The sequence below is a fragment of the Diabrotica undecimpunctata genome, chromosome 1 (genome assembly GCF_040954645.1).
Source record: "Diabrotica undecimpunctata isolate CICGRU chromosome 1, icDiaUnde3, whole genome shotgun sequence".
Taxonomy (NCBI): Eukaryota; Metazoa; Arthropoda; class Insecta; order Coleoptera; family Chrysomelidae; genus Diabrotica; species Diabrotica undecimpunctata.
The window spans coordinates 107,010,142-107,025,158 of NC_092803.1; the positions used below are offsets into that span (position 1 = coordinate 107,010,142).

General features: G+C 32.4%; 2 protein-coding genes across 2 annotated transcripts in view; one reads left to right on the top strand and one right to left on the bottom strand.

Annotated features, from left to right (window-relative positions):
• Positions 1-15,017, bottom strand: part of nan (transient receptor potential cation channel subfamily V member nanchung) — a 123,307-nt gene that overhangs the window by 25,910 nt on the left and 82,380 nt on the right. The gene's annotated exons all lie outside the window — the stretch shown is intronic.
• Positions 827-13,862, top strand: LOC140439844 (uncharacterized). Its single transcript, XM_072530002.1, has 2 exons — positions 827-972; positions 13,338-13,862. Exons 1-2 carry the CDS (start codon positions 937-939, stop codon positions 13,758-13,760), a joined length of 459 nt encoding a protein of 152 aa, XP_072386103.1. The 5' UTR covers positions 827-936; the 3' UTR covers positions 13,761-13,862.

The following is a 15,017-nucleotide window of genomic DNA, read 5'->3' on the forward strand; positions in this document are numbered from 1 at the left end:
ACCCTATGTAAACCGCTTCCCTAAATAAAGGGGAAGCTAAATAGTTTAAAAGTGGATTGCGAGATAAAAGAGAAGGAGAGACTTGCTCTTTTAATTTTCGATGTTAGTATATTTAGTGGTGTTTTATGATTGCTGTTCATTTGTAATTCTTTAGCTCTATTCCAATTCAAGTATTTAGAATATTTTGATACCATTGTACTTTGATCTTGTAAATTTATGCTTTGGATATTTTCACCTAGGTATGAATGACGTGGCCACATTTATTTGAATCTTTTATTATTTTAATGCGCCCTGAAAAGAGCGTGATTATATAATAATTGTTTCGACTCATAACATATTGCTTATGATCACCAATCATCAATCATATTGATAATACTTTAATTTAAAATTCTCATGCGCTCCAATAATTTTCTGAATTTCTTTCAATTAAAGAATAATAAATTGCAGTAAATTTCTTAATCATAAAGACAACTAATTAAAATTGATCCACAGTTGCAGTTTAGCTATATGACGTAATGCGAATGTAAACATTTAAATAAAAGCAAGAAGGGTATGTTACAGTAAACAAACACCATTATGTAAAAACTATTAATGTGATCACATGCTTTAAAATAGCAAAACCTAATATTTCGCCATTTTCTGCAAAGTAAATTTCTAAATTCATTAAATAAACTTATTAATGACAAATGCTTAACACAAAAATAAATGGAATCTTTGTATGCATGTCGAAAATGGATTAAAAATTTCATACAATAACTCGAGCTGTCACAGAATGGAAGGGATTCTTAATAATTAAATCTTACTCAAGATATAGTTGACAGACGGGCATATTTATCATTATTATTATTTGTTATAGAATTAGTTGTTCACGTTTATCTGAACCGTTATGAAAATATAAAATTGAATACTTAGTTACAAAATTCAGTGTTACTGAAAATGGCGTCAAAAGTAGTTTTGGTTCTTGTGTTAGCAGTAAGTAGTTCTATATTAAACCAATAATCATGCCAAAAATACCATTAAGTTCGTCGGTACACGTTTTATGATAAAGTACACTAATAAATATTTTAAACTGAATTATTTAAATTACTTTATGGTTCATCCCTTGTCATTTCTATTATAATTTTATTTTTCTCAAACCCTATCCGGCACACTTGCTCAGCTTAAGTATTCTAAAGCCCCTGACTTTCATTTCTGGTCACTGAGTTTCGTAAATTTTTACGACCAATTTATTTTTATGCATTTTTTGCGTATATTTATGAAATTATAATATTTTTACTGTGTTCTGATTATAATTTCTTATTTTATTTCATACATTAAAGGTATCCGAATGTTAATCTACTTCGTGGATTCAATAACTAAATTGTATGATTGGAAACTAACGGAAAATGAAAAAAAAATCATAAAAATACCCTTTATTTTCTCATGAGGTTTAGGTTTTTTCTGTAATATATTGTTTATAACGATTTTATCAATTAGTTTAGTGTATATAGTTCAAATCCTCTCCGTTTATATTAATAATTCACATATTTTATAATCCTCTCTTATCATTCGAGTGTGCATTCCATCCATTCCCTTCCATGATCATTTGTTTCATATATGGAGTGGAATCTAGCCTGTTCGCTTGGTTCTATCTAGTTGTAGTAGAAGGTTGATAACTATCTATTTTGTACACAAGCCGTTTTGTTATTTATCTTAACGAATAATTTGTATGTATCGGAGAGCAAACTAATAGGTAATCTTTTTTTGTTTGACAAGAGACGCCTCTTGTCAAACAAGTCTTGAACATTTTTCGAAAAAATTTCCCCTCCTTCTTTGATTTGTTTAATGTCTATCTCATTTTCTCCAGATAATTTAATTATTTTAATATCCGAAAGAGCTTTTTTATTTCTCCTATTGTGATATCTTGGATGTCTTCTGAGCCTACATGTTAGTCTCAGAAGACATCTTGGTACTTGGCTCTGATTAGGATCTCAAAATTCTTTTTGTTTATACAATTGTGAGCAAATATTACTTATTTGATTTAATGCCTCCCTCTTTACTTACAAGTTTGCAAATATTTTTCGAGCCTTCAATCGGTTTTTTTTTCGGCAGGACCTTTAAACTTTTATTTTTATCAATGACTCGAACTATCTGTTCGATGTTGTAATTTCTGATATCTTTTCGAAATTTTGAAATATCTTTATTTAAATGTCTAAGTACCACAAAATTTTTTGTGTGTTTATATTTCAACTCTCTTCTTTTATTTAGAAGATCTCTCGTAGCTTGGGTAAGCTTATCTTTCATGTTTTCCCCTTTTCCTTATATTTTCTGAGAGTTTTCAATAGCAGTATTTATTTGGATGATTGCCTCCTTTATGTCTAGTTCATGTTCATTTAGATGCTCTATTTCTTTAAGTTCTGATGTTATAATGTTCTGATAAACTACTCTTCGTTGTAACGATCTAATCTGTTATCGTTGTCCATTTATTAGAATGTTTCTGTGCCATCATTGTTTTCCTCTCTCTTCTAATGTTGATCAATATTTGCTTTAACCAGCCGATAATCACTGCCAACGTCTCAACAGTGACTTTATTAATTACTTCGTGACATCTTGGATGTTAATTTTTCTGTTTGTGATGCATCAAATGCCTTCATAAAAGTTTTTGATTTCTTCATCGCTATGCCAGTCGTGGTTACATACACTTTGATAATTTTAATAAAGTATCATTATCACGATAAACCCTATACTAGCCAACTATCACTATCACTGCCAACGTCTCAACAGTGACTTTATTAATTACTTCGTGACATCTTGGATGTTAATTTTTCTGTTTGTGATGAATCAAATGCCTTCATAAAAGTTTTTGATTTCTTCATCGCTATGCCAGTCGTGGTTACATACACTTGGATAATTTTAATAAAGTATCATTATTACGATAAACCCTATACTAGCAACTGTCTTATCACTTGCGCCAATGGAATGCAGCAAATGCGCAGGTTTTAAAACTACTTGATTTCTTTTTTCATTTTCTTTGCATTTTAGAAAGTCCTTAAACATCCCATTCTATGAAGTTAAATTCTTTTTGTAATTCAATGAGCTTCTCATCAATTGTAAAATTCTTACATTATAAGCAGTAATATGCGATGTTCGTTGTCCATGGTAGCCGTGGATTCTTTGCACTCTCTACCCCTGTTCTGGTCTCGTGACTAACAAGATCAGGAACCGTTGGGTCCCCAGGAACTAAGAGTTATTTCCTAGCCTCAGTCAGTCATATTTATGGAGATAGTTGGCCATTTCACTACCATGCTGGCCAGTGCTGGTGCTGGAATATTGTAAGGATTGGAAATTGGTGGGATGATAGTTTAGAGACCTGGCCTCTTCTAAGGGTTTGGGCATAGGTGAAAGTCAGTCATAAGAAATATAATTGAATGTAGAATACTTTAATATGGTACTGTCAGTATAATTTAAATCAAAAATTTTTCTCGGAAAAATAACAATAGCATGCGTTGGTTTAATATTATTAACACACATCCTATTATATCCATGCATAAAACAAACACCCTCTTGCTACTTTCGTGCCTTCTTATCTTAGTGCTTCAAGGAACTTGTAGAATTTATATAATTATAAATTGAATTTTCTTTTCAGTTTCATTGGAATCTTTTTCTTAACACAACGCACCATTTGCCTCCTTCAATTTTATCCATTCCGCTCGAACTCTAGTGCACGCATATATATCTGTTTCGACAATACTCTGTAATACTAATACCGATCCTAGTTACTTAATATTATTATTTTCACAATTGTGTCATTAGCTCAAGTCTAAATTCACCTTATTTGTAGAATTAGTTCCATTTTCAAATGAACGTTTTAGATACAACCTTCTTCTTTTGGAGCTTGTCGTCAATGTTCCAGTTTATGTTTTAAATCCCTTTCATTATTTTTTGCTAATACTATATTGTTACACGGTTTTAAAATAACTGTATTGAACACCAACTTGTTTACAATACTTTTACAGACTGATAACTATAAACTTCAAAACTCAAAATACAACTGTTTTAAATTGTCACAAAAATTGGTTCTTATATATATGTATAATCTTTTTTTTTCAAATTTCTTTCCTAAGGTGTTTCCATATTGTATTAGAACTCTCCCTTTCGTGTTCCGTGTCATTTTTCTAGTATTTTTGTCCTGAATAACCTTTTCTCTTATCATTTATATATAATATTTGATTTTCTGTGACCCTGTCTGATATTTTCGTTTCCTTTCGCTTTTAATTTTAATTTCCCGCACAAGCAAGTTATGTTGTACACTCTCACTACCTAGTGTATTACATATACATTTATACTATCGACTTTGGAGTCGCCGTTAGGAATTCCGACCTATTATTATATGAAATTGTGGGGACTGTCCTGTGATTTGTTTGACGGTTTGTAGTTGTCTCAAGTGGGGATGGTCGTTTATATCGTTTGTGCATCATGTATAGTCGGTTCGCTATATTTACGCGGGTTTCGGATTAACAAAATTATGCTAATGACTCATTGATAACCAGTTGCAGTAAACGACTTTCCAGAAAATTAGGTAAAAACTGCATTATTGGTCATATTTTAAAATACATTAAAATAACATTAGGGTAGGTATAAATTTGTTACAATATTGCAGTTGAATTGATTCTTTGCCAGTGTTGACATTGTATGTTTGGTGGAAATATTTAAAAATGCCTAGACGTGTGTTAGATGTAGATAGTCTAATTTGTAGTGTATATAAGTATTTTACGAATGAAAAAGAAAATGGCGGTCCTTTAAAATCGGTAATGTCTGTTCAACAACGCGTATGTGATGCTCTAGGAATTAGTGAAACCAAACTAAGAGGAGTATTACAAAATCGCAATAATGAACGGCCGAAAGAAGATCACCGAAAAACTCGCCTATCATTGAAAACGAAAGATATTCCAGATGGAAAAAAATTTGAAATTCGTGATACCATTTATCGAATACGAGCCAACAAGGAACATGTGACCTTAAATACAATTCTCTCGGAATTAAAAGATAGAAAATTTGACGAAATTGGCAGAACAAGTCTATGGCAAGTGATACATAATTTGGGTTTCAAATTTCAAAAGGAGGATAACAGAAAAGCGCTTTGTGAAAGAAGTTCTGTTGTGCATAAAAGAATTAACTTTCTAAGAAAATATTCTAAATTAAAAGAAGAAAGGGCAAATTTTATATATTTAGACGAAACATGGATATTTTCTAGTGGTGCAACCAAGAGAATATGGCAAGATGATAACGTAAAGTCTATCAAACATACTGATGGAGAAGGGAAGCGACACATAATTTTACATGCAGGAGGGAAATCGGGTTTTATAGAAGGTGCTGATTTAATATTTTCATCTAAATCAAAATCAAGTGACTATCACGATAATATGAACACAGAAATGTTTGTAAAATGGCTACATGAAAAACTTCTCCCAGGTTTAAGTGAGCCCAGCGTAATTATTTTAGACAATGCACCTTACCATTCTGAAGTATTAAACAAAAGTCCAACGAATTCTTGGACCGTTAATAAAATTAAAGAATCCTTGACAAAGGAACATATTTTACCATTTACACAACATATTTTAAAATCAGAATTATTACGCTTGGCAAATATCCTCGCAAAACCAAAAACCTTTGTCGTGGATCAGATTATTGAAAGTTACGGTCATCAAGTTTTATGTCTGCCACCGTATCATTGCCAGTTTAATCCCAACGAATATATATATATATATATATATATATATATATATATATATATATATATATATATATATATATATATATATATATATATATATATATATATATAGGGAATAGCAAAACAATATTATGACAACCATATTGGGCCTAACGGTTATAGCGACGACGCACTTCGGGAAACTTGGCGAAAGGCACTTTCAATTGTAACTCGAGAAGTGTGGTGCAACTGTATATTCAAGTGCGAGAAACTAATAGAAGATTGGTGGACTCGTGAAAATAAAATTAACGAAATAAGTCCAATCATAATAACAATTAGTGGTAATGACAGTGATGATGATGACGATTATGATATTTTTGATGATAATGACTGATTTTCATTTTTGTTGGCAAGTTAAATTTTTTTATTTTTCATTAGAAATTCTCTCCATGGAACAAATTTACATAGACCATATTTTCTGTGTGAAGTGCAATATAAAATTATTATTAGGTTTATATTAGCCACATTAGACTCCATTAATGAAGTAATTCTCCTTATTATACTGTCAATTATATAAAAGATTTTCCATTATTATTTAATTAAAAAAAGTTATGGATTATTTTCATTTCATTTGACCAGTTGATATTTCCCCAAAGAGCAGGTAATTAAAACTGGGTAAAACTTACAATAAAATTTTTAATCCGAAACCCGCGTAAATATAGCGAACCGACTATAGTTATATCTGCGGTGTTGGGTTCTAGCTAGTGATGACGGTTGCGGTTGTTGACAAAACACCGGTTTTCGGTTAAACCGGGTTTTTGCTTATGGTTTTACCTGGCCGGTTTAACCTGGTCAAAAAACCGGTTATTTCAAAAACTGGTGATCGGTTTTTTAATCAATAGCCAATACCTAATAGGTTACATTTACATTGCACTTTAGTTAACGATACTCCATTGGAATCGATATTAATATTTTCGATGTAGGTACTATCAAAAGAATATATCGATACCAAGATAATCCATCGATATATGAACAGCAACTTTTTATCAGCTTTTTACAACTTGATGGAGCCATAATAAATTCCGAATCACAATGTAGCGCAGAAAATCCAAGTCAAGAATGAAAATAAATAATTTAATAATATATTAATAGGTTTTTTAAAGACCTTTAAAGGAAGAGATTGATAATGGACACAAGGAGGATTATAAGGCAAGCAGTAATGTACTGGGAAACCGAGATCTCGTTTGTGGCCTAATCGAAAGGCCATAAAATGCTTACAATTTCAATGATGAATTCTGTCTGCGCCATAAATCATTCTCGGTGCTTTTTTAATTGAGGGATCTACCAATATTGCAGCTATGTAAGGGTAAATTAGTGCTAAATATTGGAGAGCTCCGCGAGGGGGTGCGAAAAATTTTGACATTTTTTCTCTGAATTCATTATTTTTTCCAGAGGTAACTTATCCAGTTTTTTTACCGGTTAGTACTTTGAAAAGAAAAAACCGGCTATAACCGAGACAAAAAAAAACTTAACTAAAAAAAATTTAACTAAATAACATTTTGTCATGTCAAGACAAATATTATGAAGTTTAACTAAATAACATTTTGTCATGTAAAGGTTTGGATTCTTTGATTTTATTTCTCCTTTTTCATATTTCTTATTAACATCAATGCCACCTCCAATACCCGTGTCCCATTCATATATCAATCCACCACATCTCACTTTCTTTCTTTACTTTCTTTAATATTCTTCACTTGTGTGTTCTAATACACATCATTTTTACGATGCTGTTTATCCTGATGCCCTGTTTGTTAAAGCGGGGTTTAATAAAATAATTTCGATATTGACGTGCTAAATATTAGTTTTAGTTTCTCTAAGTAATGTTTTTAAGAGCGACCTTACTACTATTTGGTTTATTATATTATATACTATATTTTTCAAGATGCTAAAATATGATTTACTAATAAATATTTACTTTCCATAACAAATTTTCCACGCAAATAAAAGTCATACCGACTATAATCTTTTTTAGATTTGCAATTTTTTTTATTTAGTTTATTGTGTCTCAACTACAAGGTTATTGACACTGCGTCAATTTTGTTACTATATATTTCACATTACATTATAATGTACAATAAAGAAAATAAAAGGGAAAGTAAAAAAAAGAATATATAAATTTTGTAATACAAATTCGTTTCTCGAAGGAAATGTAGTACACTCTGAACAAATTCTAATTGGCTGAAGATTATATTTGTAAGACCTTGTATAAAGTATTTGTTTTCTTGTTCGTACTTGACACACTGTGTAACAGTATGTTGAGCGGTTAATTATTCTTTTACACTTTTCACAAACAGGTGATTTCTCCGAGCCATTGTGTCCATGTGTCAGCCGTGTGTGACAAATTCTTAGGGCTCTGCTATACGAGCGCTAATGTCGTCGCGTTAGCAGCGCCGTGTTAGCGTCTGCTCAACGGGGCAATGGCACTACCATGGAGTAAATTATATGAACGACATTACCGTCCTTGGCCTGCGAACGATTAATTTGTCTTTTCTGCTTAAATTAGGTAGGTTTCCTACCTAATTTAAACAGAAAAATTAAATTAGCTAAAAGATTTTGATGGTAGGTTATATTTTGTGTAATGTCGAGGTTGAATTCTTCTATTGGTTTTGCCAGAACTTTTTGATTTGGGACTTGAAAAGTGGTTTTAGATCTGATGCTAGTTGAACGGATTTGATGTCTAATGTGGATCTAAATGCTTCTTTTGCAGTAGTATCAGCAGTCTCATTTCATAAAATGTCCATCGTGTGAAGGAATCCAGATTAATTTTATTTTTGTTCCAGAGGAAGTGAGACAGTTTGTTGCTTCATGTATGGCATGAACTAATGGATGTTCGGAATATATATTTTTAATCGAGTCGATGGAAGACATTGAATCTGTACATATTGCAGTGTTCTTGACTTAGTTTGGTTACATAAACATTTTAATGCTTGGAGATGGTGTACAGCTCTCTTGTATGGATAGAGGTGGATGGTGGAAGGCAGAACTTCTGAATGATACTGTTTGCAGTTGTTATAGTATATTCGATATATGTCTTAGTTTTAGATGCATCTGTGTAGAGAATCTCGTCATGAGTTTGTATTGACCATCTCTAGGAAATATTGCCTCAGAATTTGGCTGTATATATATGAGTATCTGTTATTGAAAAATCAATAGTCGTGAAAGGGGAAGTAAAATTTGAGGTAATGTGTGGTATGTATTGTTAGGCTTACAATTATAGGGTGCGTAAATTAGCTTTTAGGTTGTTTTGATTCGAAAACACTCTAGCAAAGTATGTCAGAAGAAGTTGTTGCCTGCGAAAGGGGAAGTTCACCTCTTTCACAGCTAAGACTTTCGGCGGAACTGGATCTGAAAGCTGTAAGACATATTCGTAATGCGGTATTCTGACTAATGTCAAGACTCCTTAAATAAGTCTTTGATGCTGACATGTATACAAAGCATTCATAATCCAGTCGAGAGCAAATGAGAGATCTGTATACCTTAATTAGGATGTCGTCATCAGCTCCACAGTGAGGGTTTGGTAGAGATTTTAATAGATTTAATCCAATTAAGCAATTAGTTTTGACGTTTGTAATCTGTGATTTCCCTGTTAGTCGACTATTCAAAATTAAACATAGTATCTTGTGTTCATTAGCTACTGTGAGCGAAGTACCATTTAATGTAATTTGAGGTAATAATATGCTACGTATTCTTCGACTAAATTTGAGTACTTTTGATTATTCAGCAGAGAAATTAATACTAAAACATACATACCAAGAAGTTAGTTCATTTACTGCTTTTTGAATTAAGTTTGTAGTAGTTGTGAACGTATATTTACCTCGACAATATAAAATTAGGTCGTCAGCATATAAGTTTTACTTATAACTTGAATCTTATCAGAGCGGTACCCCATTTTTCTGAACGTAGATTGAGGAAGCTTTTCCGTTAACTAATACTTTGAAGCGGCGATTAGAAAGAAACTATTCGATAAAAGATAATGTATTTCCCATAATATTGTATTCTTTTAATTTGATCAATACAGTAGAACGTAATAGAGTGTCGAAGGCGCTCTCGATGTCAAATAATGTTGCTATTAAATCTTGATTATTTTGAAAGGCGGTTGTGATCTCTGTTTGTAACATTACAAAGTTGTTAGCTGTGCTTCGGTATGGACGGAATACATATTGAGTTGAATCTAAAATTTTGTGTTGTTCTAGATACCACATAAGTCTTGTGTTTATTAGTTTTCCAGCAGCTTACACAAAGTGCATGTTAATGAAATAGGACAGTAAGAATTTGGATTATTCGGGGATTTGTCCTGTTTCTTAATTGATACAACGATAGATTCCCTCCATAATATTGGAAATTTCTGATTGGTCCATATTATGTTGTACAGTATAAGAAGTTTTTAAACGGCAGATATGGGAAGATTTTTTAGGAATATGAAGGGGATGTTGTCGAGACCTGCATCTGAATTTTTGCAAGTTGGAAGATTATTTAAGAGTTCCTGTAGTGTAAATGGAGTGTTTAAGACAGTAGAGTCAAATTGGAGAGGTTGGGAAGGATATATTATAGGAGGATTTGTTTATTTGAGTACATTCTTGATTTTAAACAGTTGATAGAAATTTTCGGCAATTACATTAACGATTTCTGCATCATTGGTTACTAAATTATTTTTATGTAAAACAACTTGAATTCTTTTGTACGTATTTTTCCCCGCATTTGATTAACTTTCTGCCAGACTTCAGAAGGGGCATTATTATGAGTTAAAGTGGAAATGTAGTTCTTCCATAAGTGTTTCTTCTTTGTTTTAATATATACCTCGCCTTGGCTCTAAGTTTTTTAAAACAATTGAGGTTTTCGCCACTTCAGTTTCGGCGGTATTTATGATGAGCAGTTTTGTATCCTTTTACAGCAGTTGCACAACGTTCATGCCACCATGGTGTTAATTTTCTTGTAGAAGTTATTACACTTTTATTATACTTTTTCCTACGTAAATGTCAGCAGCGGAAATACTGCATAATTTGTTAAAATTATCTACATCATTATCTATATTTCCAGAGAAGAAAATTTATTCCATTTGGCGGTCTATTTCAATTCTGAAACTTACCCAGTCAACATTAGAAATCTTCCACTTTATGGTTCTGGTGATTTTTCTTCATTATTTGTTATGAAGATCGAAAAATGGTTACTATAATATAGATCATCTAAAACATTCCATGTTAGATAAGGATATATTTTGGAACCACATAGACTTAGGTCAATCGCTAAGAAGTTTCCTGATGAAATATTGAAATGAGTGTTGGAACTATTATTCAGAAAACCAATGTCGGTAATTTTTAGTACGTTCTCTACAACTTTTCCTCTGCTGTACGTGGCTTGTGAACCCCATGCAATATTGTGGGCATTAAAGTGCCCACAATACTGCATGGGGGTCGACAATTAAAAATGGTGCTGGTAGTTGAAAAATTAAGTTCAGCTTCAGTAGGATTGTATCTCGGTGGGATATATATGATGTAAATAGTTATTCTTTTAGGGCACGATATGGTTACCGTGATTGCTTCTTGTCTGCTAGGTTTGTAACTAAAGACAAATGTGTTGAATAGACGTCTTTTTCGACAAAAATTGAGGTTCCTACACTTGCTCTGAGGCATTTTGTTCTTACGTGATGTTATCCTTCACAACTCCTTAGATCAATATTATGATTTTGTTTGAAATTGGTTTCTTGTAAGCATATTATATTTGGATTGGTGTCGCTAATAAGTTGTTGGATTCTTTTTAAGCGGCAAAAGAATCCGTCGCAATTCCATTGAACAAGTGTGGAAGTGGTTAGGGATTGGACTTTTCAGAATGTTGTGAATATTCGGTTGAGTCATCATCGTCGGTAGTATCAAGAAATGTTTGTGATTATAGGCTATTTGTGTCGTCTAATTCTAAAGGTAATTGATATTTGAGCTTCTTTGATATTATTGTGAACTTATTTCTTAGTGATCTGGTGGTTAGGTGTGGATAAATTGCATACATGTCAGATAAAAGTAAATTTATGTCAGAAGTAATTTACTAGGCTTCTATTATAAGATTACTACGTGACGGGACGTTCTCAAGAAAGGCTATAAGATTCTCTGGTGGAATAGAAAAGCTTTGTCGGTTGTTGGTGTAAAGAACCTTAATTATTTGCTTTGATGCATCTGATATTTTGGATTTATTTGTGGGATCCATTTTTGACTTCTTCTTTATAAGGTTTGTGCTATTTTCTATTAAGTCCTTAGGAGAAAGCATCAATGACGAGTTGTCAATTTGGGGATTAGATATAAGTTGGTTAAGAGAGTGGGAGTCCGGTGTGTTGAGTAGGCTAGAAAGTGCTCTTTTTTGTCCCTGTATAGGTTCACCAGATAATTGTTCTAAAGTAGTAGTTGATGAGGTTTTTGTTGCCGATGATAGTTCACCGGCAGATTGAGAAACATTGGTGTTTTGACAATTTGTACAACTTGCAGCTGTATGGCCAGTTCGCTTACAAATAAAGCATTTCATTCTATCAGTAGATAAGAATATACGGTATGGTGTGGAATGTAATTCAATGACTAGTGATGTCTGAAGCTCATAATTTTTGGTAAGTCAAATTATGTATACTTGTCTTAGAAATGAGAGGATATGGCTATATTCATCTCTTTGAATTCCAGCTTTTAAGAAAGAGACGGGAGAGGCGAGTTTTAAACTAAGGCTGTTTAAACCATTTTCGACGAGATTGTAAGGAATTAAGGGACAAACATTCGAAATTACGATACGTTTTGCTGTAGTAACTAATCTTCTAATAGGTAGGTCTAGCACGTTTATTTAAATAGTGGGATTGTTGGTAATAAGCTGGTCAATAAGTTCAACTTTGCTGAGGTATATGCAGATCCGGTTGTTCGAGATTCGAGATGCGAATATTATATTTTTATGGTCAACAATATTACCGGTCGATTTTACATAGTAGAGTCGAATAGTTTTAAGTTTTCTTCTGAGTGATAAATAATCGCTTGTTCCTTTTTAGGGAATAAAGGCTCGAGTCTAGATTTCATAGCAGCAACGTAAGATGTGGGTGTTGAAGATTCGGTGTGTCTGGATGTAGGCATCGCTGTGGTATTGACTGTAAATTTAATATTCATAATTTTATTGCTTTTGTAGCCAAAAGCAATGGAGTAATCAAGATTAATGTTATATTTCTCCTGGAATGGCCGCAAATAACAAACTCGTGTTGTAAAATTTGTTATTTATATTGGTTTGCAAAAAGCCTAGAGCTCTTGACAGAATTAATTGCTTTCTTATCAGTAGGTTGATAACAAAAAACTGGACAATATATTGCAATACTTGCTTATTGCCTGGAACACGTTGGAACAATAAATAAAATATCACCAATCTCTACACAAATGCTTGTTTATCACTATTTGTAATTAAATACTAATAAAACTGGTATTTACGGTAATAAGTTGCAAAAATTGACACTAATTTACAGACCGTTACATACACGTTCACTCTATATAATAGGCCAGTCCTATATTTGCAATTGTTAATTATACTTTTCAGAATAAAATAAATTCCTGTTATTATATTATTTATTAACTTTTAGCTTCTGGCATGCATCGCAGCAGAGAAGCAGGAAACACGTTCAGCAGAAATCGAAAATGCATTAGATGGCATCTTCCGATCATTCATACCCGCAGAAAAGAGATCGGTCGATGTCCAGATAGGTACAGATATTAACAACACTGTAGAGAAGCTTGTGGAGGCAGTAAGTGAACTGATACACATCAACGTAGAAGTAAATAATAATCCCCGAAGTCGAGATGTATCTCTCAAAGCTGCCAGAGATGTTGTTTTCGAGATTACTTCAAACTTAAATGAATTCATAAAGTTCATACTCAACTATTTCCTTACCAATTTACAACAAATGGTTGGCCAGCTGATATTGTCGCCTGTACGATCATTACTGGATAGTCTCCTGAACTGGCTTTTGCCATGTGGTGTCACCTGCTCAGTTTTAGCCGATTGAATATTTTTTGTTTAATTAACACATGATTAATAATTTAGGGATAATTTTGAAAATGCCATTAAAATTTAAATAAAAAAGTAAGGATATTAATTGTTTTTATAATTTTTGACTTTTTATTCCTCATATTACCCTTGACTTTATACCTATCCTGAGTCGGCTCCACGATTGCATTTCTACATAGGTTACTATCTTGGTATATCTTTTTCACAGACATATCTCGTTCCCCGCTCCTCTCATCAGTTCTTCTTCGGTCTTCAACTCGTATTCCTTTCAGGCACATGACACTTAGCGCTTCTTTCTGTTAAGTGATTATGATTTTGAACTTACACGCACTCTAATTATCTTAACTTATCGTCTCTTATCTTGTCATTAATTAATGCCACATTTATACTTTCCTAAAAAATTAATTCTTAATGTTATTTTTTTTTCGTTTTTTATTACTTTACTCAAGCATCTAAATATTTTTATTGATGCAATATGATTTCGTTATTATTCTTCCTTTTTAACTGTTAAAAAATTAAGTGCTAAATATCATAGGTGCACTAATAGCCTTATCTCCTTTAAGTGTCGTCTCCCAATCAGAGGTTGGCTATCATCAATACTATCTTTATTCTATCTACCACTAGTTTCATTGGAATTTTTCTTTCGCACACCACACCATCCGCCTCTATTTCTAGTCTCTACTTCTATTTTATCCATCTATCTCTAATTCTACTGCATGCATCTCCATATCTAGATATCTAAAACTATTATTATTAAGTAACTACATCTTTAAATCGCAAACTACATAATTAAATTAAAACTTGCATCTAGTTATGTTATACCGAAAGTGAACAGCAACTTTGTTATTTTAAATGGAACATAACAAAACTTTATATTTTTTGTGTTATTCATCTTTTATAATAGGAGGTTCCAATTAAAATAACAAAGTTGCTGCTCACTTCCAGTATTACCGGAAGTAGCATGTCTGTTAAAATATTTTCTCTAAGTTTAACATAACTTGTAACTCCCATAAACCAATTATCATAATATCATTAGTAGTTTCCGATATATAGATGTGTAAAATTATTTTAGACAAACATATATCATGAAACACACAAAAACAGTCAGAATTTTATATTCTTAGGGTAATAATACCACCCTCAAAATGAGTTGTAGCCACTAGGGGCTATTGGCCTACAAGATCCAGGTCTGTACAGCAAGTCGAAGCTGCTCTATCGTATTTGGAACGGGATTTCTTTGTTGTACGTAGCGTTT